Below are 25,290 nucleotides of genomic sequence, written 5' to 3' on the forward strand. Positions count from 1 at the left end.
CGCCCTGCCGGACGGACACCAGCAGAACTACGCTGACTGGGTGCTGCTGACTATTAATATTCACCTTGTGAAACTATCCACAGTCAGTATATACGGTCAGCGTTGTGCACAAAGACACGGCCACTCAGCGATACTTTTCCCAAACTGAAATCCCCTTCAGGGGAGGGCGAGAGGGAGGGAGGGAGAGAGAGAGAGAGACGGGGAGCGAGAGGGGACTGCAGAACACACAGGGTCTGGATGAATAACCATGGCAACAGCAGCAGCAGCAGGAGAAGCGATGATATAAACATTTACATCCGCGCATCCGTCCGCAAACAGCTATTCACTCCAGTAGAGGCTTGGACCAGAAACCCTCTGCGGATATCACTCCACATCAGCGCTAAGGTGAGGCTGTTTTATTCTACATGTGACACCTTTCTCCTTTGCCTTTTGCTGCCTGGTTTGTTGTCTTCGGAACACGAGAGGATAGAGGGAAGCTCAGCTGTCATACAATACAACAGAGAAAGCTGCTTTCTGTAGAACACTGCTGCTCGGCGCCAGAGCTGCAAGGCTCACGGATTTGCTTAAAACACGGAGGCTAACGGGTTAAATTCATAGTCCATATATGTTTCCTCTGTATGGCAGCTGAGGGTCTTTGTCTGACCTATTGCATATATGTGGTCACCACTGAGGAAACAAAACATTTAAGCCCACTCTACAGTGATAAGCTGAAGAAACAATGGGGGAGATACATGTAGCTTTCAAAATAAAAGCATTGATAATTGTATTTAAGCAATCCACATACTACAGTGGTTTAATTTTGATAACTGGCAACTGTGTTTGGTGCAGCACTGGATTTTTTTTTTTTGCTAACAAAGGGTTTTGGTCAAAGCTGTCCTTCTGTAGGCTCAAACAGTGTAACACAAACACAGCAGAGACTGAAACTTTGCCACAGTTAGTGTGCAAAAATGCTGAAACGGACATAACTGATGACATAAGGGAAAATAGTCTTCATTTAATAATGCTGCTCATGTACTAATGTGACAAATTCAGGGACTGGTGTAGCTGACTGATCTCAAAATGTCATTATAGAACATAATGCCGGGGTTAGAGTACTTTGAAACCAGTTAATCCAACACCAAGCATTTCATTTTAATGCCCATCTTTTAACTAGTTTTTTCTTTGGAGGAGGATGCACACACTTGCATGCTCACACTAACAACGTGACCAGCACTCGGTTTCCATACAAGTGAACAGTGCTTCAGAGTTGTGACTACAAATAGTACGTCTGTTTACGGATTGCATACAGCCCTCCAAACGCCAGCAGAAAAGCCTTTTGATCTTCAGAGAATCTCATTTGGAGATTGCAACGATGCCAGTCACATCCTCTCAAAGTCATATTCTGATTCATTTAACTCCATAACTCGGCCCACTCCTTCTCTCTCTTGTTCTCTCTTGTTTTTATCCTTTTTTTTGCAGGGATTTGGCGTTGTAATATTGTAATTTAACAACAAAGAGCCTAATACAGCATCATGGAGGGGTTTTAGCAAATGCTAGATTATGCCATCACATGATTGCTGGGCTGGCTCAGTGGATTTCTGTAAAGTGCCACTCCACATAACCAATTTGCAGAAAGCTTTCTCTCGAAATTAGAAATGGTGAAAATGATGGATTTGCTACAGCAACTGTGATTTGATACCCTTGCTTATAAGAAGGTGCTGTAACCCAGCGGCCCTTTGTCACATATTTGGTGACAGCTTTTTGTTGTTGTGTGCTGGAGAGGGATGTGGATGTTAATCAGTGGAATAATGTCTGAGATTAATTTCCGGTTCTTTGAGCTATGTGCACATACAGCAGCTCATGGCAAACAATGAGTCTCTGTCTTACAGTGACATTTATGCCTGCTAAGCCTGCAAAAATCTGCTTATTTCACACGCAGACACTGTGAACGTGTTGCTTCTTCATCCGTTCTCAAATTGACACTGGAGATGTCAATCAGTGGTCCCAGCTGAGCTGACGCCAACAGGAGCTGCAGGAAAGGAAAGAGGGCAGCTCAAGGGAAGCCAGGAGTTTTTAGGTTTTCCTTAAGGTGATAGAATTAGCCAAGCTGCAAACTCTAGACCTCCAAGAATGCCAGTGTGTGTGTGGTGTGTTTGTGGCCTGCATTAAATAATAATAAGACAGCAAATGGGTGTTTTGTAACGATTAGTGTTTAATGATTTTCTTCTAGTAAGAAAGAGATAATTCACAAAATTGCACAAGCAGAACATTCCAAGTATAGTTTGGCTACAGGTTATGTAGAGATGTCGGGGAGCTGTGCTTGAAAACAGTTAATTCAACAGTATATTAAGGACATTGTATGAATGCAGGAATGTGTTTTCACTTGTTATGTTAGTTGACATTGACCTGTTAATCATTCAGACATAAAAGAAGCCTCCTAACTTAAAGGGTAAGCCAGGGTTGTGTCTACACATAACACACCGCTTAGCAAAGAACCAAATGTAATGTACCTTTAGGCACTTTGTCACTAGCAGCATCTTGCAAAAACCCAACATCTGTTCAATTTCTTTTGTCGAATCTACAAAACAAACAGACAAAAAAAAAACAGTTCAGTATTTGTGCACCAGCACACCGATTCCCAAACACGTATTATCTAAAACAGCGGGCTTATATCGGCATCGTGTGCAGTGGGTCTGTAAAAAAATTGAGGAAATTGAACAAATGAAAGAAAAAAGAAAGTTGTGAGTTCTATTTTCTGCAAGAGTTATTCAAATCGAGCAGTTCTTACTAGTAATAAAATAAAACTCTGTTGTTGTATTATTTTTGGGTCTTTACTTACCTTAATATAAAGCGCCTTAAGGTGACTGTTGTTGGGATTTGGCGCTATATTAATAACACTGAACTATATTGCAATTTTCTCTTATTCCTTAAATGCCAGCATTTCAATTTCAATTCCACAGGCATGTACATTCAACTTATTCACTAATTTATAAATGCTGACATAAAGGTACAGACAGTCCTTTAAAAGGTCCGATGCTGCAGTTTAGCTGGTGGGGCGTTTCATCAACCAAGATCATTGTTGTCATCGTCATGAAAAGAAACACAGTGTGTCTCTGTTAGATGACTGACAGCTGTATGCCTCTGGAGCTGTCAGTGTGGGTGCTTTGGTGTGTGCCTCGCTGATTTGATTAACGTATTGATGAATTTTCAACACAGGCTGATAATCAGTGCATGCGTCTGGGTGCTCTTGTCATGTACTGTAGGCTGCTGATTGTTTCGCTGGGAAATAAAAACATATTACGGTAAGTCCCCGGCCTGTGAGCTTCCATTTAATCAAGTACACAGTGTTCATTCGACTTACTGCCTACCTAACACATTGCCAGAGAAGTGAGCTGCTCCTTCTTATTATGTATGTTGGAGACAGCAGATATCAGATAAGTACAACGGTGGCCTGCACAATAGTTCAATGAATTAAGGAAGCGACGAAGCAGCTTTAGCTATATCTTAATCAGCGCAAAAAGAAACATATTTCAGCATCTCACCCTCTCCCATCAAATGACCTATAACTGTTCTTACAAGCAGCATGCAGAGTCAGCACAAAGAGAAAGCGTCTCTGTCGTTACTTGTCTCCTTAGGCCATTTGTGGCAGTGGGCAGCTGATGTACTACATTAGGGAAGGTTACTGTGTGTCTCAGGACTGTACTCATTTGCTTTTATGGTCTTCAGCTTTAATGTGGGCACTGGATTTTACTTTCTTTCTCCACTGTTGGCAGGAATCTTCTAATCCATCTTATCAGCATTAGAAGAGAGTGTTTTTCTGCCAACTGCCAGGACACCTTAGACTCACCCTATTTGGTCAAATAAAGTGTTAAGAGAGGACACTGGGAATTAATTTCTCTGCTCAGACGAAGGGACAAGTCAGACTTTTTTCTTTAACATTTCTTTCTTTTTTAAAGCTGTAACATCTTCTTGAAAGAATCTTGGAAAAATTCTGAAATAAAAGAAGCCTTTTTGTCCAGCCCAGACACATTTATGCAAATGGTACATTGGATGCTCATTGGATAATGACTTCTGATTTACTAACTTTTCCCCAATGAGCATATTACAGATAATCTTTTTTACTTACTCGTTGAATGACCATCATTTTCAGGTAAATTTTTATTAAGGTGACACCTAAAGGGACCTGAAGGCGGGTGATTTCATGTAGCCTTCTATACCAGCAGAAGTCTCTTTGCTTTGAGGAAGATTGCTCCCGGCTAAGCTAGCTTGGCACCTCCAAGTTAGCTTGGCCTGGACGCTCTTATACTGTCTGTGCTTTTGTCTGACTCATGCATATAGTTTAGCTGTTATAATATTATGTGTGTAGCCAAGGACTCCATTTACATAATCCTCAATTTAAAATGAATTAGATAAAAAACCAGTTGATATACCTGTAGTTTAGCTATTAGCACATCGTGTAAGTATTTTAAAGTGCATTCATTTTAAAACAAGTCTCTTGAAGCTTTAAAAAAAGTGTCCCAAAGGCACCTTTTAAATTAACTCAACCATTCACAGCTATGGGCAATGCTGAATCACCAATTAGCCTAACTGCAAACACACCCATCATCTTCTTGCTGTGCATGCTATGTCGATATAAATACACTAAATACTAAGACAGAGAGAGCTGTAACCAGGATTTTTTTTTTCCATTTTCCTTATTGCAAATTCGAACGATATTCCTCTGAGTGTCTGAGCACTAATGAAATGAAATCAGATAGATAATTCTTTACTGGTTAATGAAAGTGGACTTATGCTTTTAAGCCAGCTAAGCTGGGGACTGTTTGTTATGCACAAGCTGCACTTCTAAAAGGTGTTTCCCAGCACTGTTTATCTGTAATGATACGTCACTGTGTACATCTTACTTTATAGTAATATTGCTTTTATAGTTTTTACAGCACTTACAGGAACACTAACCCAATACCACACACATGGTGGTGTTATATTTCAACGCGTTTAATGATGGGTTTCTTAATATGCTTGACTGTAAACACTGTCAGTGTTTGAGCACCTTTCGATTGATGGCAGCTCAAACTTGCCGTGTTTCAGCTCTCATAGCACTTTATAGCCTGTGTACCACGAGGTTGGTATCTAATGTTTGTAGTAAATTGGATGGTTCATGTTCTGAGCTTTAATTACAAGTGACAGAAAGTACTTTTCATATGGTATGAATGAACAGAGAGTCAGCAAGTCTAGTATGTACAGTACTTGGAGCATACCTATTAGATCCTACCAATAAGAGATACCAATAGATACCTAAGTCAAGAGATAATGGAAATTCAATATTAGTTTATATAACTGTATAATATTAAGGCTTCTGGAGAAAGATGGGTTTCTGTGTTGTGTATCTAAAGGATGGATTAAAAAACTTTGTGCTATGGTAAACAAAACTGTGATAGATAATCACCCTTTCTTTTGAATAAATGGGCACCACAGCAATACACTACATTAAACTATAAGTATTAAATGTTAGTGTTATGTCAAACATAATAAGGAGACTCTTCTTCTTTGTTTTAAAATCTTGGGTGTACAAAAGTGATGTTTAACAATGAAAAAAATAGCTGTGTTATAAAAGTTATTATTATTCAAATGTACTATAAAGGTAATGTGACAATGCTACTGCTGCCAATAAAGGACTGATGTTTTCTACAATAGAACCTGACTCACAGCTTTTCTTATTAAGGTAGATAGAAGACAGAGAACATACAGCTGCACGCATTCATTTTTTTACTGTGACATAATTCAATCACAGGGGTGGTTGTCATATGTGCAACATTAACCTGACCACTGGTAATGAGAACTATATTCAGACCAAGGTCTCTATCTTTGTCTCATACAGTCTGCTATCCACACTGCAGTGGACTGAATGAGTCATGCAGTATCACTTCCATGGGAGCTAGTTTTAGAAATGTCATCATTTGTCTTACCTCTCAGTGTGGATTTAGTGTTATTTTGGCTCATTGGTCTTATACATCATATTGATTGGTTGTTTTCTTTTTTGACAGGTGATGAGTGGGATTATATCATGTCTGAAGTACAGGGAACAGTGGAGTTTTCTCTAGAGTTGCACAAGTTTCACAATGTGGATCTCTTTCAAAGGGGGTAAGAATTTTTCTTATATATATTTAATAGTATTTAAAAAATGTGCACATATCCTGAAGGTATCATTTAATTTACTGGAAAATTTCTATTTCTATTTCTGCTGCTAGTTAAATACTCTGCCGTTAAATGCAACCAATGTTAGCTAATGTCAAAATCTCTGTTTGTTTCATCATAGAACAATAACAATGCTATTTTGGACAAATTCCAGTGACACAGAGCTTGTGTACGCAAGTAATTAAAATTAGTTCAAACATTGGTTCAATTTGTTAGCACAATCTAAAGCTTTTGATGTGGCTAAGGCCCAAAAGCTATATCAAAACTGGCGCTAACTAGCTAGAATGTTGTAGCTGCTAATTAAGATAAGATAAGATAAGATAAGATAAGATAACCTTTATTAGTCCCACACGTGGGAAATTTGTTTTGTCACAAATTTGGACAGTGCAAAAGTTATGAAGCAAAAATTAGAATAAAATAAAATAAGAATAAATACAGTACACAACTGTACAGAATAGAATAAAATAAAATACTATATACAGTAGAATAAAATAGAATAAAATATACAATAAGATAAAAATAGAATACAAATGCTATATACAACTGAGTAAAAATACAACGATGCCAGAAAAGATTATTGCACATTAGTGTTATTGCACATTTGTGGATGTGTGTGTTTGATCAGTTGAAGTCTTTGTTGTGGAGTCTGACAGCAGTGGGGAGGAAAGTTAATTCTGCTATTGCTAGCTGATGCACAGGCCTAAGAGGAAATGTTTGCAGTACAGTGTTGCAAAATGTCACATGCAGAGCACTGACAGCGCTGTTTGGAACAGAGTGTTCAAGAGAAGCAAATGCAAATGAAGCAGTGAGGCCCCCAGCAGACTGACTGTAATGCAAATTCTTCTTCCTATTATTATATAATGTAGTATTATTGATGAAAAAGACAGATGATACATCCAGTGTTTTACAAATAGAGAGTTTAAAAGGTTTTGTTAATGACAGAGGTAGTTCTTCTTTCTTGTTGCAGTTTTTATGATATTCCCAGACTAAAAAAAGGCCCTGTGTAACCTGCTCTGTCTGCAGATTAAAACATGTCATTTGGCTCAGTGAAACACCAGCTTTATCAAAATGATTTTCCCTCTCCAAATGTGATGGGCTAAAGCTTTATCACGATAATCCCTTCAGCTGAGTGCACTAATATGTTTGTTTTTACTTGATGCCACGTTGCTCTGTGATATCAGAAGAGATTCGTTGTGAGCACGGAACAAAATCTGACCCCAGTGTAAAGATAAAACACTATGGAAGGAGAATAGTTTAGTTACCAACATCTACACATCTTCCCACACTGAAATGTGCTTTCTGAAGTCAATACTAATCCCTGTGCTAGACTAGTGGGCCACACAGCTGTACACTGATTGCATTAGGAATACTGATTAAATCTGCATTTGATTTGCAAAGGATAAAATGGCGATAAGCAGCATTTACATTTTATACTGTAATAGAAAAAGTAAGTTTTAAAAACACAGGTGCATTTTGTTATTCAGTATTCTGTGCTTTCTGCAATTTAGCCTTTTAATAAAAACAATTCAGCTTGTTGAAAACTATTCATGGAACACTGCTCTTTATACATCTCTGCCATAACATAGCAAATGAGTAAGAAGTAATCACTAAATTGACCTATTTTTTTTCCAAAAACACATTTTTGATTTTCTGTATTGTGACATCTTCTCTGTCGGGCGCTGTCATTAACACACTGTTGACATAATCAAGTTCACAGCCATGCTTTGGTCTCAGATTGCTAATGATGTGAAGGTTTTATCCAAATCTGCTTTGGGTCACAATGATTCAATGTAAATGATACATATTTAACACAAAAAGACTGTTTATCATTTCAAATGAACCCTACTTGAAATATTTTCCAATACTTTTACCTAATTGATAACCCTCTGTCAATAATTCTTTAATAATATAAGAATATTTGTGCAATCGATGGGAGATTTTGTGTAGCCTTAATGTTATTTTCTCATTAAGTTAACGGAAAGCACGTTAGAATCTGAAACAAAGACTAATCAGTTTCAGAATACAGTATTAATGCAATAAGTTGGTTTAAACAAGAGCTGGAAAGTTAGCCAAATTAGCCAAAACTTTCTGTGTTAGGCTTCAGGTGAATTTCACAATGCCAAAACTGCAGATACTTTAAATCAGTTTCCCTGGACCTTCTTGTTATTAAAAAATGTAGTTACAAAGATCTGTAACTGCATTTTTCACTAGTTGAAATTTCAGCAAGTCAAACTGTAAATGGCAAATACCTTAAATTAGTTCATCACATTAATATAAATACATGGTACAATGTACAGTTATGTTCCAGAAATGGTTTGGCACATACATTACCTCCAAACCATTCATTTAATTGTTGTAATTGTAATTGTCCTAGCAACTTCTGCTCCAAACGTTTAACTACAAAACAAGTGGGCCTGGTGAACACAGCAATATGAACAGACAATTTTATGCAATTTTTAAATACAATTTTCTTGCCACTTCCACTATACTAACATGCAAACTGAATGTTAATTAGCCAGGAAGTGGCAGCATGATGGCGTGGTGTTTAGCACTGTTGCCTCATAGAAGAAGGGCCCGAGTTTGACTCCACCAAGTGCCCAGGGCCTTTCTGTGTGTTTTGGATGGATGGTTAGGAAGAGGCTAGAAAATGTGATATTTAACATCTTTATTGAATTTAAGTGGTTTTAGTTGAAGAATAGTTTTACGAACAACTGCAAAGTTAAATGAAAGATGGGCTTAAGAACTTTTCTGTCAAGAAAACATTTTGTGGGAATGGGAATCGAAAGCCAAAACTCAGGATATAAAAAACTAAAACCTTTATTAAGGTCAAAGAGCACCAACGAGACAAAAATACAGACAAAGTACAAGGAACGCATGACTGAAACAATAAAACAGGTAATAACTAAACAGGGAGACACCTCACACAGAGACAGGACTTGACACAGGAGAGAGATCCAAGGGTCTTATGGAGAAACTGTTATCAAGGCTAGAAACTAAGAGGAAACTAAGGGCACAGAATATATACCAATATTTATATAAATATATACCTGAGACTGATAAACTCTTGAATCAAAAGAAACAAACTCTGAGAAACATTTAAACTGTAATACCAAGTGGATCTAAAGCACTAGATAAATAATACTAAGGAAATGGAAAAAATAAACACAATAAACATACAAAGAGTACAAACAGAGACAGTAAATTTAAAGCAACTTAAAATAAACGTACAAAAATATCGCTAAAACTTAAAGTTCTGTTGATACCTTTCACCCACTCACAGACTCCAGAGGGTGAACTTAAGTAGTGCTGCTTCATTAAGCGTGACTGTTCTGTTTTTATTCACCACCTCAGGTTCTACCAGATACGAGCAGGGCTGAAGGTCTCACCTCGAGTGCCCCACAGGGTCATAGCAACAACACATGACAATGCAGGTAAGACTGACAATGTTTACTTCCTCACACTCTGATTAACACTTTACCACTCGTTCTGGTGTGTGGAGGAGCCCTTAATTTGCTCCAGTAATCTGTTTGTGTAGTTTTGTTAAATAGATGGTGGAGCATATGTGGAGTCTGAATACTTTAGTTTGACACTGGGTACTAGACCATGGTCATTGTTTTTTTGCCTCATATTTGGTCATTTTTCTGATGCGTTTTCATGGTCAATTTCTGTCACATTTTGAATTTCTTCAAAGTCCCTTTCTGGTCATTTTGTGTCTCTCACCTTTTAGTCATTGTGCTTTCATATATACTGTTGTTCTCTGTGTGTAGTTTGTGATTACAAAGGTTGTTCTGTGTTGCTTCACCATTTTTCTCTTTTTGAATATTTTTGCAACCATGTTTGGCTGTTTTATCGTCATTTCTGATTTTTGGATCTTTTTATACTTGTTTGACTGACTTTCTAATAGTTAAAGGTAAATTGCTTTGAGAAACAACACAGACTCCAAACCTACCTGATTAATAACTTACTCAACAAGACCAAATACCACTGTCACTCACGTACTTGGACTCCCCTTGCATTTCTATGCTGCTATTGCATGCTCTCCTTTTTGCTCTTCTTTTGCCCCTTACTCTCTCGTCAGCTGAAGCCCCCTGAGCCTGCCTGAGGTCTCTTCCTGTTAAAAGCAGTTTTTCTCGCTACCATCAGGGACTGTCTCAACATGTGGTCCTCTCTAATGTTGGAGCATCTTTACATTAGAATTTAAACCACCTTAAATTGGCACTATATTAAAAAATTGAATATAAAATTTTGATGTCTATATTTAAAAAAGTATCAATTAAAGATGTGACTGGTTTCTTAACATAGAGCTGTCAACAGATGACAGATGATAATGATAATAATAATAATGATAATAATAAGAATAGGAAAATAAAACTACCAACAGTTTGACCGCTGAGTACTCAGATTTGTCTCCAAATGCACCGTAATCTCTCACTGCGATTGTGGATAAAAGACAGAAATTTAAAGAAGGTTACAGTAAACAGTAAGTAGTCCCTCCACTGTGCCAGCTATCCAGGTTCTGTCGCAAATGAGAGCGCTGTCTGGGAATTTTATGGCCCTGTCTTATCAATGTGATTTAGGATTTAAAAACTGAGTGACTCATCCTGCAGAATATCTGGCATCTAAAATAGCTTCGAAACATTTCAAACAATAACTTTTAAGTGTTTAATAAAATTGTATTGGATTTCCAGTTATCCTGGGAAAGTCTTTAGCCTTGTAACAAGAAGGATTCAAGGCTGAAAAGGGCAAAGCAGGCTTAAAGCTGCACTGTGCTGCAGAATAGAAAAACTCGTCTTAAGGAAAATGTCCATGTATTGAAAAAGCTCTTTAAATTTCTAAAATACATTTGTTTCCTACTTAATTAAAAAAAGGAAACAATCACCAAAAAATACACTGTAGTGAAAGTTTTGTGAACATTGAATGCTTCATTCCTATACAAATATACAATTACTTTCAGGTTCCTCAAAGATCATGAAATATTCCTCTTCTGTTGTGTCCATATTTGTATTCATAGGTTGTGACTGAAGGCTTCGAAACCTGCCTAATTGTCACAATGTGGATCTGTGGCGTTGCAGAAAGCTGTTTCACTGCCAATCCTGATTCTCAATATTGGCTATTTTTAGCCTATCATGACTGGAGCAGTGTATGTGTGCGTGTGTGTGTGTGTGTACACCAGCTGTACTTGTGACAGTGCAGTCTACTGTTTTCATTAGGATGTTTTAGATTGTGAGGGCACTTTATGTATTTTCTATGTATTGTTTTACGAGCAGGATATTAGTCTCAGGCATGTAGCTGTTGTCACTGCTACAGAGGACAGCACCACCAGCAACACCAAACTGTGTATGTGTGCGTGATTGTAAAGATGATGTGTGAGTGTTTTCACCTAAAACACAGTGACAGGAGGCACAGCGTTTTTGATTAAGAAGAATTTCTTGCTCCCTCATCACTGCTGGTTCCAAGTAGCCACCATAATGTCAAGTTGAATAGAAATGGCAAGAATAGCAGTTTGGTTGTCTATTTTTAGGGCTGCTGAATCCTGGAGGCTCAGCTTTTTTACATGTTGTAAAGAAAGAGGCAGATCGTTTTCCAGACAGATGAGGCTTCAGTTTCGTTACTTCAACTAACATTAGCTGACACAAATGTATTTAATAATTTAACTCATTTTTAGAGGTGCCTAATGGTGCTTACTATTCAGTCTTTTCACCTAAAAGCTGCTTAAATAATGACACAAGTATTGACAGTTTGTGTCTTGACAGGATGCTACCTGTTTAAACTACTGTACACATTAACCCTAAACTACAGGTGACTGTAGATGCTTGAGCTCATGATTTGTTTTAAACATGTAACTTTCCTCAAATTCACAAATTGCGATTTTTATAAAATACTTCTTCATTCTAATGGACAACAATTATGGACATAAATTATCACAAGTTCTCTGTGGACTCTGGAGAATGTGTAATATTCTAGTGCTGTGCAGTGTTATTATTTTGGATGTGAACCAGTCTTGTATTTGTTGGGGGGAAAAAAGTTAAACAGAGTCTTATAATAAAAAAAATGCTTCTTCATATACAGTAAGGAAAACTCCAGCATGTTAAACTAGTCTAGTCTAAGCTAGTCTAAGGTCCCGCCATAGCATTTCAGTCAGGCTGATGTCTAGACTTTCACATTTGCTCATGTGTTTGGTTTCATTATCTTGTTTCATAACCTAATTTGGGCCAAGCTTTAGCTGTCAGACAGATGGCGTCTAGTTGACTCTAGAATAGTTTGATATATGCTCATGGTTGTGAGTTCATGGTTGACTCAAGGTTTCCAGATCCTGTGGCTGCAAAACAAGTTAAAATAATTATCCCTCCACCATCATGCTTGACAGCTGGCATGGGCTGTTTTGTTGATATACTGTGTTTAATGCAGCTTTGCAAAACCTAAGCCATTCAGTCCTGTTTTGTTTTTTTGTTTTTTAGAGAGAAGAGACTTTCTCTGGGCAACTCTTTTATATAAGCAATATTTTTTCTATTTGTACCATCATGAGCTTTAACGTCTGACACTAACTGAGCTCTGTGGAGTCTGAAATGCAGCTCTTAGATTTTTTGCAGTTTCTCTGAGAATTTTATGGTCTGATCTTGGGGTGTATTTGCTGGGTCATCCACTCCGGGAACAATTTTCCCATTGTGTTAATGCTCACCTGAACGCTACTGCCAAAACCTTTGCTTTAATAGTTGGTGTGACACTTTCTGATGATCAAATAATCAATTACATTTGATTAGCACTTGATATAGATTGGCATAGTCCATTTTTGATGCACTAATATCTAAGCTGCTGACTACACTGCAATGTTTCACCAGCCATTAGCATATGTAGACAGCAAGAAACACTGCAGCTATGTATATTACAGTGAAGATCATGGATGCATATTGTAATTGGAAGGCTGCGGCCCTCCCCTCTCCTCTGCAGCTCTTTCCACAAGGTCATGCACTGAGCCTGCATACCTCACAGACTGAATCATAAACATAAAGCTGCCATTCTGGCCACAGATAGAACAATTACATTCATCATACAATTCCCTTACTGTATCTTCTTTGAAAGCGTGTGCTTGACATTTCAATTGTCTGTGCCCTTCAGAAAAAAATGAATTACTTGTGAAGGATCGTGCCACACACTCCACTGAAGGATTTAATGACTGTGATTCATGCGCAGTAACATCAGGATTTTCAAGTCAGAATGTTAACTGGGAGAACTGGATTGTTGTTTACGGCGTCTCCTACTGCACGGACTAAGATGCCCTTTCTTATTAATATCATGAGGAGCAATTCTGTGTGGCGAGTTCTGTGTGCTTTACTGATAGGCAGAACATGAACACACACACACGCAGCAGATGCAGAGCAGAGGCTGTAAGCTGATTATTTCCAGCACAGAAGCACTGTGGCTAAAGCTGAAGGGCGTTTCAGCAGGTTTTAATGTGCAGGATGTGATAACAGTCCAGTACCTGTGAGAAGCACAGTACACCAGAAGAGTGTCAGAACCGAGTCCTTTCTGATGGCATGTGAATATGTAGTTAGTTTGATGATGCTAGCTAATTTTGTGTCAGGTTTAGCTTCTTACAAATTTCTGGATGACTATTCCAGAAAAAGGACAAGGAAACTGGTCAAAACTGGGAATAAAAAACCAAGATGTTTATGGCATGGTGGAACAGTGGTCAGCACTGCTGCCTTACACCTACAAGCTGGAGTCTATCCCAGCTGTCTTAGGGTGAGAGGCGGTGTACACCCTGGAGAGGTCGTCAGTCTGTCGCAGGGCTAACACATAGACATAGACAATATTTACATTTAAAATAAGTAATCAGAAGTGTTATTATGGTAGATTATAATATTACTATTTTATATCAGTTAGTGTTAGTGTTACATACCAGCAGAATTACAGTTTAATATATTTATATTGTAGGTCTTAAATTATATGTACATATATATATAATGTATATTATATATATAATATATGGTGTGTGAGTGTGTTCTACTGAATGTGTATATACTATTATACTATTATATTATATACTATATTTAAAGGTGTTTTCTTCTACAGCCTCATGTAACTGAGCATGACAAATAGCTTACAGCCAATTTAGTGCCAGTTCTGTATAAACAAACTATAAACAATATAGTGTTACACTGATTATCAGTTTCCATCTTAACTGATCTTCAATCTTATGAAAGAAGGGTTCATAATGTTGTTATATTGCATTTTACAGGTGGTTTAGTGTTTTTTCCACCTTAAATGTGCACAGCACTGCTAGACGTGTCAAAGCTGTTATTTCAGCTAAGCTGTGTTCTTATCAAGGCCTTATCACTGAAAGTCCCTCGACACGTATTGTAACATTTAATCAAGTCTGTAGAACAAACATGCATTGAAAGGGAAGTACAATATCTGTGAGCGTGTGAAAGTAGCCGCTGCAGCAGGTGCAGTTTGTTGATTTAGTGATTCTGGCCACATGAAGGGAGAAATCCAGCGTTTGTGAAGCATGGAGGCTCCCGAGGGAAACGATGAGTCCTTCACAGGTCAAACAGACACAGAGAATAATTTATGTTAATGTCAGCACACGGTGTTCAGTTTCTAATCTGCTTATGTGTCTTGAAACAGGAGCTTGAAACCTAAAGAAAAACAAAATAAAAACAAGAACATCAAAGTCACATTCATGCAACTGTAAGGAGACCGTGCTAACACCGCGCAACAACTCCTACCCCAGAAAGTACATCCCCAGAGGGATTACGCTGCCTCTGCCACACATCCACCAAGCCTTTGACAACACTCGTGCTTCCACACATCCGTCACCCTGGCTGGGGCTGCTTGATGCTGCAAGTAGTGACAGCATTATCGGGAGGAGGCCTGCAGAGAGAGGGAGAGTAAGACTGAGACAGAAAAGAGCACAACCTCAGCAGGGGATTTCAAAGACCTCTCATGGCTCACAGCTGGACAGCAGCTCTGCAGTGCTGCCAGGGGAAAATGCGCTAGTAGCACACAGTAAACAGCCACCGCGTCGTACGCCAAAGTGCTACGACGTGGACGATGATGGCAGTTGAAACAATGGGCTGCCTCTGTGATCGTGAGTTTTGGGGGCAAATGTGTGATCCTATTTTTGCACATAAAATCCAATTTATTAGTTTTCCCTTGTGCTTGAAAACATATGTGAATTTAATGGTACTACTGGCTCTGCATTCCCACACCGAGATGTTTAAAGGACTTTAAAGTTTATTAAAGTTGAACTTGACGTGAGCAATATTGATAGACCTAAATATGAAAGGTATAGCCCACAGCTGTTTGCTTTGCCTTGCTTTAGTTAAACAAGCCTAGAGACAAGCGGTAACTTCACTAAGAAAAACTCCAGAGTAGTTTCTGGAGGCTGTCTCTGGGCGAAATTGACTGCTGCACCAACAGCCTCACTGTGATTGCTTTGGTTGCTAACAGATTGCCACAAATGCCCATAGTTTGCATGGAAAACATGTGCCATTTGTCCATGGATTAATGAAATGGAGAATGTTCACCTTTTAAAGTAGATGTTGTTCTTTACTGCTGAAACCAACAGCTTTTACACTGACACTGAACATTCTCTGTTTCCTGTTTGCATCACAGTTTTTCAGGTGTTTCAAGGTAGTTGACAGATCACCGAATGTTGCAGTCAACCCGAGTCAGTCTGCACTCACCTGTGACCAGTGTCCTTGTAGTCAGGGCCTCGACTCTGGTTCTATTCTGAATATGTATTCCGATATAAAACAGCGTTGCCAGGTACATATGGGATTTTGCAATTAAATTGCCATCATGCAGCAACTACTTCGCTATTTGTGGAAGAATTTCTGAATTGAACTGATCAATACAACTGCAGGAAGATTTTTTCTCTAGCATCTGCAGCCAGTGTGAATATGGGCTTAGAGGGAACCTACTCATAGAGGCCCAAATGATTTTTTTGTTAACAGTGGGTGCTGACTTGCTTTCTGAACCAGTCTAAGTGGTCAGATGAAGAACTGCAGTTTTTTATGTTTCCACTTTGCTGCTTGATTTCTTTTTTTTAGCGTACTTGGCTCAGAACTCATTTACATATTTTATCATTTGGTTCTAGAGCTAAAGGTAGATGCTTCCCTCTAAGTGTCTGTAAATATGTGCAAATGTCAAGAACTGTGTAGATTCTCACAAACCTGTTGATGCTGTGCAAACATAAAGTGATGTTTTGTTTGTTTGTAGTCATGACAGTGAGCTCTGAGAAAGCTCCTGTTATCAGTTAAACATTCGTGTTTAATGCTTGTTTTAGTCCATCAGATCTATGTCTTATCATATGTGGATACTAATTGCACTTGCCATCACTGTGCTGTGCTTTTGCGTCCCACATTAGGAGAGTGCAGCTTCAGCTCTGCGGGGGTTTACGACGGCACCGTGTTCAGCCGGATATTTCAGATCCTGTACAGAAACGAGGAGATTGCGGTGAATGACTGTATGATCTTCAAAGTCCACCTGCTATTGGACGGAGAACGGGTGAGTCATGCCGGTGACATTTTCTGCACACACACAGACGAATATCCAGTTTATTGGATGAGTGAGGGGGGGGAAATGGATTGCTATTTGCTTGCTTTTTATCAGTCACTTAACGCTAAAGCTGAAAAAAAAAATGAAATGATGTCTAATTAGAGTGAAAATAGTTGCATAATAGTTTTATTCCATAGCAACTTGTAGCTTTACAGCACATTAAATGGCCCGTAATTAATGCATTCATCATTCTCTATTCCCATCTGCACTTGTTGTTTTTATCATCTGACACAAACAATATTCCCTGTTCAGAATAGACACATTCGTTCCACTTAATCACAGCAGATATTTTACACAACAGGGAATAAAAGATGAAAAACTACGGTGCTATATATTTTGCAGGTGTTCAGACTGCAAAATATATAGTCTATCTGTCTATAGCTGTATAGATTTAAAGCAGGGGTGTCGAAGCCATTCTGTTTCTTTCACCAAAGACAGCTCAATTTGCAAAGATGTACTTTCTGGAAACATTGACTTGTAAGGTTTGTAACAGAGCTTAAGATGTCTAAAGCATCAGCGACTGTAGAACGAAAATAGGGCAGCAACCTCCTTGCGATTAGGAACAATTGATGGGCGCCCAGTGGTTACATTAAATTGGTTTTCTATTGGGAACCAATTGTAAGTAACTGCAGCGAACGACTGGTCACCCAGCGCATCAGTGCACAACACCCTCATCTGCCGATTGCACAGACTAACTGCAGTCACGCTCATCCAGATGAAGGCGAAGGTTTGCAAATAAAGCAGACGAATTGGCAATATGTTGCTTTCAATCGGACTCAGGCTTGTCAGTGACTCGTCATTTTACAGTAGGGACTCGACTCAACTTATATAAACTGTTTGCATTCTGAATATAGATTCCTGTTGAAATGCAAGATTGCCGGGCACCTATGGCAAATTGGAATTAAATTGCCATCATGCAGCAACTGCATCACTATTTGGAGAGGAATTTCTGAATTTCTACTTCAGATCTATGAGTTGTAGCTGAACTCTAAATGGAAGTTGTTGTGTGTGAGGACAGCAACAGATTTGTGATTTTTGCAGACTGATCACAGTTACAGCTGCCATAATCTCAGAAACAGTTTGCACTGATGTTCTGGGTAAACATTTCATGTGACAGCCATAAGAGGGATAAAAATGCATTTAAATAAACAAAGCTTATAAGTTAATGTGGCTCTAATCTTTGAAACTACCGTATTTTCACGACCATAAGACGCACTGTACTAAAAGGCGCAGTCTCAGTTATGTGTGCCATTACTGTATTTAACACACACATAAGGCGCACTGGATTATAGGGCGCATACAAGTACCGTATGCGTATTAAAAATAAAGCGGAGCAAACCTGAGTTCGGTACCTTACTCACATTTCTATTACCGGTAATCGTCATCATCAACAACACACAAGCATACAAGTGTGCGTATTTAAAAATAAAGCAGGAGCAAAACAAAGTTTGGTACTCACATTTTTATCATCAATCAAACCCATCGAAGTCCTCATCCTCTGTGTCTGAATTCGGCTGTGAGATGGGCACGCATAGAGTCACAGATTAAGAGCGATGGTGATGCGTGGAAAAAACCACCTGGTCTCCTTACATACACCTCCCTCAGCCACTCTTTCATCATTTCCTCATCCATCCAGCCCTTTTCATTTGCCTTAATGATGATTCCTGCTGGAAACTTCTCTTTAGGCAAAGTCTTTCTCTTAAAAATCACCATAGGTGGCAGTTTCTGTCCATTAGCATGGCAGCCAAGCACAACAGTAAAGAAGACTTTTCATACCCGTTGTGCGTATCGCTACCGTGCTGGTCCCCTTCTTCTCCACAGTGTGACTCACCGGGATGTCAAAAGTGAGCGGGACCTCGTCCATGTTTGTGATGTGGCTGGGCTGGATGTTTTTGTCACCGATGTGTTTGCTGCAGTAGGAGCGGAAGATGACCAGCTTTTCCTTATAATCTGCTGGAAGTTGCTGCGCTACCGTAGTCCTGGTCCGGATGGAAAAATGGCACCGTTTCATAAAAGCGAAAGCACCAAGACGGGCCTCCTTGGAAATGTTCAATGTTCATCTCTTCAGCTAGTGAAACTGCTTTTAGCGAATGGTGACCGTCAAACGCTTCTCCCGCTCGTTCTTTGCTCGATGATCCACCGCTCGAGTCTTTCCTCCAACTCGGGCCACCTCGCCTTATGTCCGCGGAAACTCAGCTGCGTTTTCTTGACCTGCGGAGCTTGTTTTCTAGCTTCCTCCATTTGCGAACCATCGATTCGTTAATCTTAAATTCTCTCGCCGCTGCTCGATTTCCATGTTCCTCCGCGTAGCTGATGGCCTTCAGTTTAAACTGTGCTTCGTAAGCGTGTCTCTTTGCCATTTTCAGGGTTGTTAAAACAACGATGTCCTGCATAACGCACATACCTGTTCTTTTATACAGGTATGTGCGATCGTATATACCGCTACAGTCAACGCCCACACTTCACCCTTTAGCGTTCTCATGGTGTTCTCTACTACGTCCTCATTACAACACACAGGGCGCACTGTACTATAGGGTGCGCCGTACTTTTTGAAGACAATCTAAGACTTTTAAGTGCGCCTTATGGTCGTGAAAATACGGTACTGATGGCTCGCCCTTTGGTGCCATTAGCTAATTTTCTGAGGCTACCAGTGTAGCCCGGATACTTGGATAGACGTTAAAAGAAATCTAGCTCAGAACTTCCTGTTCAGTGTTTGTGAACCCAGAGAATGTAATAAAGCTTATCGGAAGCTAAACTCAGACCTCAGACACAGCAACTATTTTTGCGATTGCATTGGTCATGTTAAATTAACTGTTAAATGGCTGCTAATTGGTTAGCTACATGCATGAACTGTTCCAGAAAAAGTTAGTGGTAAGTAACAGATTTTTTTAAATGGGCACTGATTTTACTTTTGGAATTGGTCTGAAGTGGAATATTAGAAGAACTGAACTTTTCAACTTTTTTTGACTGCTGGCTTTCATTTTTAAATTGTCTCCAATACTTTCTTTAAGGGTCGGAGGGCACATTATAGTTTTTTTTGTTAACTGAGGCATTAGCAGTTTTTAAATGTGATGAAATGATTGACAGGAGTTTGGTTCCCTGAAAGATAACAAAAGCTATTCAATGGAAAAGGTTAATTGCCTTTTTCAAAGGAATTCTGTCCTAATCATAATGACCACTCAACCAGCGCGAGGGTCACCGAGCTCGTAGACTTGTTCCGTGAAATTAATGTTATGTAACTGAAAGACTCATGTAAATTGCCTGTGCACCCAGACCGGCCATATTTAGTTCAAATGATCAGGTGTGTAAACCTACCTGACAGTTATTGATGTTCTGTTTCACTGTGGGCGTGACCCTGAGAATCCACTCTGCCCGTTTTTGCCTGTGGGAGCCACCGGAGCTCAAATTGATCAGCGGTGACAGCGGTGACACGGGCTCGAGGCTGGGACGTGGGAGTGTTAAGATGGCCTCATTTGAAGCTAATCATGCATTTGATAGCCGTAGCTCACACACTGACATTACTCTAAACCGTCGCTCAGCTGCTCCCTAACATATGGTGTATACGCCTAGTTTACTGTGGAAGGATTCCTGCTTCTGCCAGAATGTGGATTTTCTGTCTCACATGACAACTAATTTTAGAAATTTTCATTACACGTAGGTGTTGCTGTGGAGGTGTGGAGACAGAAGAGCTTAAAGGCATATCAGATTTCATCTGTAAGCTCTCCCGAAGGCTCCCCGCTCATTAACCTTCCGGAGGTTATCTGCTGTTCACAGCTACAGATAGTGCAGACGAAAATAGCCTCTCATTTCCCCTGTGCACACCCGATGTATTCTTAATCAATCACACCATAAATATCAGATGGATTTATACGTTTACTGTAAGCGCTACAAAAGTGGAACTGCTTCTATTAAAATTTAACAACGCTGCACACCAATCCTCAGAAGAGTCTGTTGCATCCATTTTCGGCCCCGGCTTTGTAGTTTCCTAATACCTTTTTTTTTTTTTCACTTTGTTGTTCGAATTTATGCCTTTATTTTCTACGGCACTTTGAACATGAGAGTAATTGAATTTTTTTCAGCCCACATGAAAGACATAAATGCCGGAATACAGAGAACATAAATAGTTAATCAAAAAGAACACTAAAGTGGCTAAATCAGAATTGCAAACAAGGTTGGTTACATTAGCTTCTATGCCAAATAGCAGCAAATCCATCATGTTCTTGTTGGTACCTTGTGATCGCCGTTCCCCTTCATTAATTCAGATTTTCTCCATTCACGTGAGTGACAGTAAATAAATGAGAGTCAGATCCTTCTCCACAGAGCACAAGTGGCTGCCGTATGGTTTGATGAGCGCAAAGATAATGTGAAAGCTGAGGCTACAGCTGTCACAGTCACCTCTGGGAGATTTTTGAACATGTTAAATGAACCCTGTAATCTAGAAATGGCATTTATAAAAAAAGTCCAAAACATAGCCGCAAATATTTTTTGAAAAAAGAAATTTTGATATTTCCAGAATATGTTTTTGTGAAATATCAAAATCTACATAAGTTGACTTTCACCAACCCACCTGTGTTGCTTAAATCTGGATATGAACCCTAGTCTAGTCTTCTGTGTGAAACACCCAGCAGCCTCTTGCATGCACTGATTTGTTGCACTTCTGTTCTGAAGTCTCAGTTTTGCTTTTGCTATTGTGCCTGGATGGTAGCTGTTGGGTGTTATCAGCAGTGTTGGTCAAGTTACTTTAAAAAAGTAATTAGTTACTGATTACTTCTCCAAGAAAGTAATCCCATTACATTACTGATCATTTATTTTTAAAAGTAAATAGTTACTTTATTACTTAGTTACTTTTAAAAAACATGATACACAACCTGAATACGTTATAAAGCAGGGGTAGGCAACCTTTCTGATGGCGAGTGCCATTTAAAATTTCCTCAGAAGTCAGTGTGCCATATGATTGCATTAGCAATAAATTTAATAACGCTCTATATGAACAGTTACACATTATATAGAACCAGTTTATAGAATTATATTTGTTTGCAAATGTTGGCAGCTATCAGCGAATAGTTATCAGCTATTTTGAAACAAAAGAAAGACACTTTTTATTCATAACAAGAACTCCATAACAGCAAATGAACTGTACAACAGAAAATACAAATGCTATTTATGGTCTCCTCACAACAATAAGAAAAATAAACTGGGCCAATATGGTATGTTTGTTAATACAGAGACACACATGTTAATGTGATCTCTGGTCTCCCACTCAGAGACACAGGTCTCCGAGTGTCCAGCATTCAGACGGCTACCTGAGGACACTCATGTGAGAGAAAATCTGCTCACACAGATATGTAGAGCCAAATACTGTCAATAAGGCCTCTGCAGTGTTCTGAAGACAGTTAAACTTGTCAGGTAGTGATGTCCAGCAGGTGAAAATGCAAGCTCCATGAACATGCACAGCTGTGGATTCCAGCTGCTTCGATGTCACATTAACTGGCATTAACTCAGCCAGTTAATGCCAGACAAATCTAGCTGCTCATTAAAGATTTCTGGTTTGATCAGAAAATAAAACATTGGTCCATACACCTGAAAGTCCCAAAAATGCATTGTGTCTCGAGTCTATGGATGCATTTTGAGTAAAGACCGGCCCCCCAGATATTAAAGCCATAAAGCCTTTGAATGAAAACAAATGCTGTTGTGACAGTGATGTACACTGTCTTGTTGGTAAATGTATGATTTCTATTCATTTTACGTCAGATAAAAACTTTGGTTGTAAGCTTCAGATAATTATTTAATAACAGCCAGACATTTTAAATGAGAATAAGAAAGTATTTCTTTGTGCCCCCCTTTCCCTGTTAATGCCCTACCTGGCCCCCTGGCAACACTTTCCTAGACCCGCCCCTGCACAGTTACCAGCTGTCAGCTACGTAGAAAAGGATCCTGGTGTTATTTGTCTCTCAGAAACAGCTCATAACTTCCCTTCAACTCATTCATGTCGCCTAAAAGGTAAACCTGTTTCTCCATCACCTGTTCAGCTCTGATGATTCAGTAAGGACATCTCCTGGTTTCATCTTCATGTTTCCCTCTCACCAGATATACAAACCGATATCATGACCAGCAGCTTTACAGCTGTGGCTCCAGCAAACATCAGCTGATACTAGAAATTAATATTAAATACATTCTAACAAGAGGTGATCAAGCTTAAACGTGCTGCTGTTGTTTAGCGCGACATCCGCTGGTTTCCTCTTTCTGGCGCAAAGTGGGCGATAAATAAACAAGAGAGAAAAGCTGATCAGCTGATCATTGATCAGTTTCATGGTTGAACTAGCAACAGGAGAGAGAGGGGGGAGAATGAGAGAAGAAGATGCAGCTGTGCAGCAAAGACACAATAACTCCAGCTTTGTGTCTTTTTCCATCCTGGCTGAAGTCCGGACAAACTGTGTTCCTTCTCAGCTCAACACGAAACGCGTAATAATTTCTCTGAATGCAGGACGATTCCGTTTGTACGGGACGGTTGGCAACTCTACTAACTAACCTTATGAATAAAGTTCACGATCAATAAAATCATAGCACCCGCCCAGAAACTCCGTCATGCTAGCTAGCACGCAGTACGAGTTATTGTAACTGACTGTAAAAAGTCAGCACACGAAAATAAACTCCACCTAAACTTGGTTTATATCTGACCCAGATAGACTGCAGGTCACAACTTCTTACCTGAAGTTCAGTTCACCTGACGCTCCGACCGGCGGCTGCCTCGGGTCTCTCCTCCTCCTGCCTCCCCTTCCCTCATCCACCTGCTGGTCTTCACCACTTGTTAATTTTACTGAATCTGTGGAAGCTCCGCCATAGCCACCACCAAACGACTGAGTTATTTTTACACACCGACCAGCGTCTGGCCAATCCACCACCAAAAAAAAAAAAAAAAAATCATCGGGCCACCGAGCAAATGCCCTTATGCCCGATGGCCAGTCCAGCTATGGTCGTGCGTGCCATCAGTTAACCCTTCGTGCCAACGGTGGCACGCGTGCCTAGGGTTGCCGACCCCTGTCATAAAGCAACAGACCTTTCAGCCCAGTCCTATTTTTTCTGCATAATCCACCATATAAAATTGAATCAAGTGAAAAAGTCTCTTTTTAAAACTTGTTTTAATCTTTTAACTTTATGCACATTGCATTAAGCAAAAATGTAATTATATGCAACTGTCTTTGACTTGAAGAAATTTGTTTAACATTTAAACCTATTTTCTGCATATTCCAGCATATAATATAAAATAATGTTTTGTGTTTACACTCTTTCAAATCGATGCAAGTAAAACACAGCAGAAAATAAATAAAATCAAAGATTCAGCGGCACTAAGTCCTGTCGCTCTTACATCTATTGTCACCTGGAGGTTTGCCCGGTACAGCAGCGGTCATGTCAGTGGGGGGATCCGGGGGTTTCTTAGTGAATTTCACATTCCCGTGGCGGCGTGCTAGGTGCTTGCTAAGATTTGAAGTTAAATTTTTCGCTGTAGAAAGAAGTTTTCTTCCCATGCAGAGTGTACAGCGGATGCTAATGTTTTTGCCACTTTTTACAGAATCAAACTCAAAGTAATGTCAGTACGTCCAAGCTTTAAACGCTGCACAGTCGTACTCTCTCCCGCACTCCATAGTATCCATTGTTGATCTAGACACATGTGTTGCTGCCACAGGCGTCACACGCTCGTACGTCAGTGTCATGAGACACTCTCACAAACAAAATCATGGTTTAGTAACTCAGTAACGCAGTGTGCTTACGGGAAGGTGACATTAATCTAATTTGGGTTTTTTTGCAATAGTAGTCACTTACTTTACTCGTTGCTTGAAAAAACTAATCGGATTACGGTAACACGTTACTGCCTATCTCTGGTAATCAGCTACTTCAGCTACCTTGGCCCACGCTGTGGTACCGGCCTGCTTCAAATCCACCTCCATCGTCCCGATACCCAAAAACTCCAACCCATCTAGCCTCAATGACTACCGCCCAGTAGCACTCACCCCCATCATCACTAAGTGCTCAGAGCAGCTGGTCCTAGCACACTTCAAATCCTGTCTTCCCCCCACCCTGGACCCCCACCAATTTGCATACCGCCAGAACAGGAGCACAGAGGATGCAGTCTCCATCGCACTGCACTCTGTCCTCTCACACCTGGACAACAACAACACCTACGCCAGAATGCTGTTTATAGACTTCAGTTCAGCATTCAATACAATCCACCCCTCACAACTCATCAGGAAACTGACAGACCTGGGCATCAGTTCCCTCATCTGCAAATGGTTACTGGACTTCCTGACCAACCGCCCCCAACATGTCCGACTGGATAACCGCTGCTCATCAACAATCACAATGAACACCGGTGTACCACAGGGCTGTGTGATGAGCCCTTTCCTCTACTCCCTCTTCACCCATGACTGCAGACCTGCTGATGGTTCCAACACCATCATTAAGTTTGCAGATGACACCACGGTGATTGGCCTCATCAGTGACAACGATGAGACCGCCTACAGGGAGGAGGTGGATCGTCTGGCTGAGTGGTGCGACACA

General features: G+C 39.8%; 1 protein-coding gene and 1 long non-coding RNA gene across 2 annotated transcripts in view; one reads left to right on the forward strand and one right to left on the reverse strand.

Moving 5' to 3' along the window:
- Positions 1–25: 25 nt before the first annotated feature.
- The window catches only part of fam135b (family with sequence similarity 135 member B), a 53,776-nt gene continuing 28,511 nt past the window's right edge, over positions 26–25,290 (forward strand). Inside the window, exons 1-4 of the mRNA XM_039606064.1 lie at positions 26–384; positions 6,021–6,117; positions 9,523–9,602; positions 16,544–16,683. Of these exons, the coding sequence (XP_039461998.1) occupies positions 6,041–6,117; positions 9,523–9,602; positions 16,544–16,683 (297 nt within the window). The 5' untranslated portion in view covers positions 26–384; positions 6,021–6,040. The remainder of the gene's footprint in view (positions 385–6,020; positions 6,118–9,522; positions 9,603–16,543; positions 16,684–25,290) is intronic.
- On the reverse strand, positions 14,522–18,483 carry LOC120435902. Its single transcript, XR_005610005.1, has 3 exons — positions 18,194–18,483; positions 14,901–15,045; positions 14,522–14,810 (listed from the first exon to the last, which is right to left on the reverse strand). It is a non-coding gene; the product is annotated as an uncharacterized LOC120435902 (long non-coding RNA).

Source organism: Oreochromis aureus, linkage group 22 (assembly GCF_013358895.1).
Source record: "Oreochromis aureus strain Israel breed Guangdong linkage group 22, ZZ_aureus, whole genome shotgun sequence".
NCBI classification, from domain to species: domain Eukaryota; kingdom Metazoa; phylum Chordata; class Actinopteri; order Cichliformes; family Cichlidae; genus Oreochromis; species Oreochromis aureus.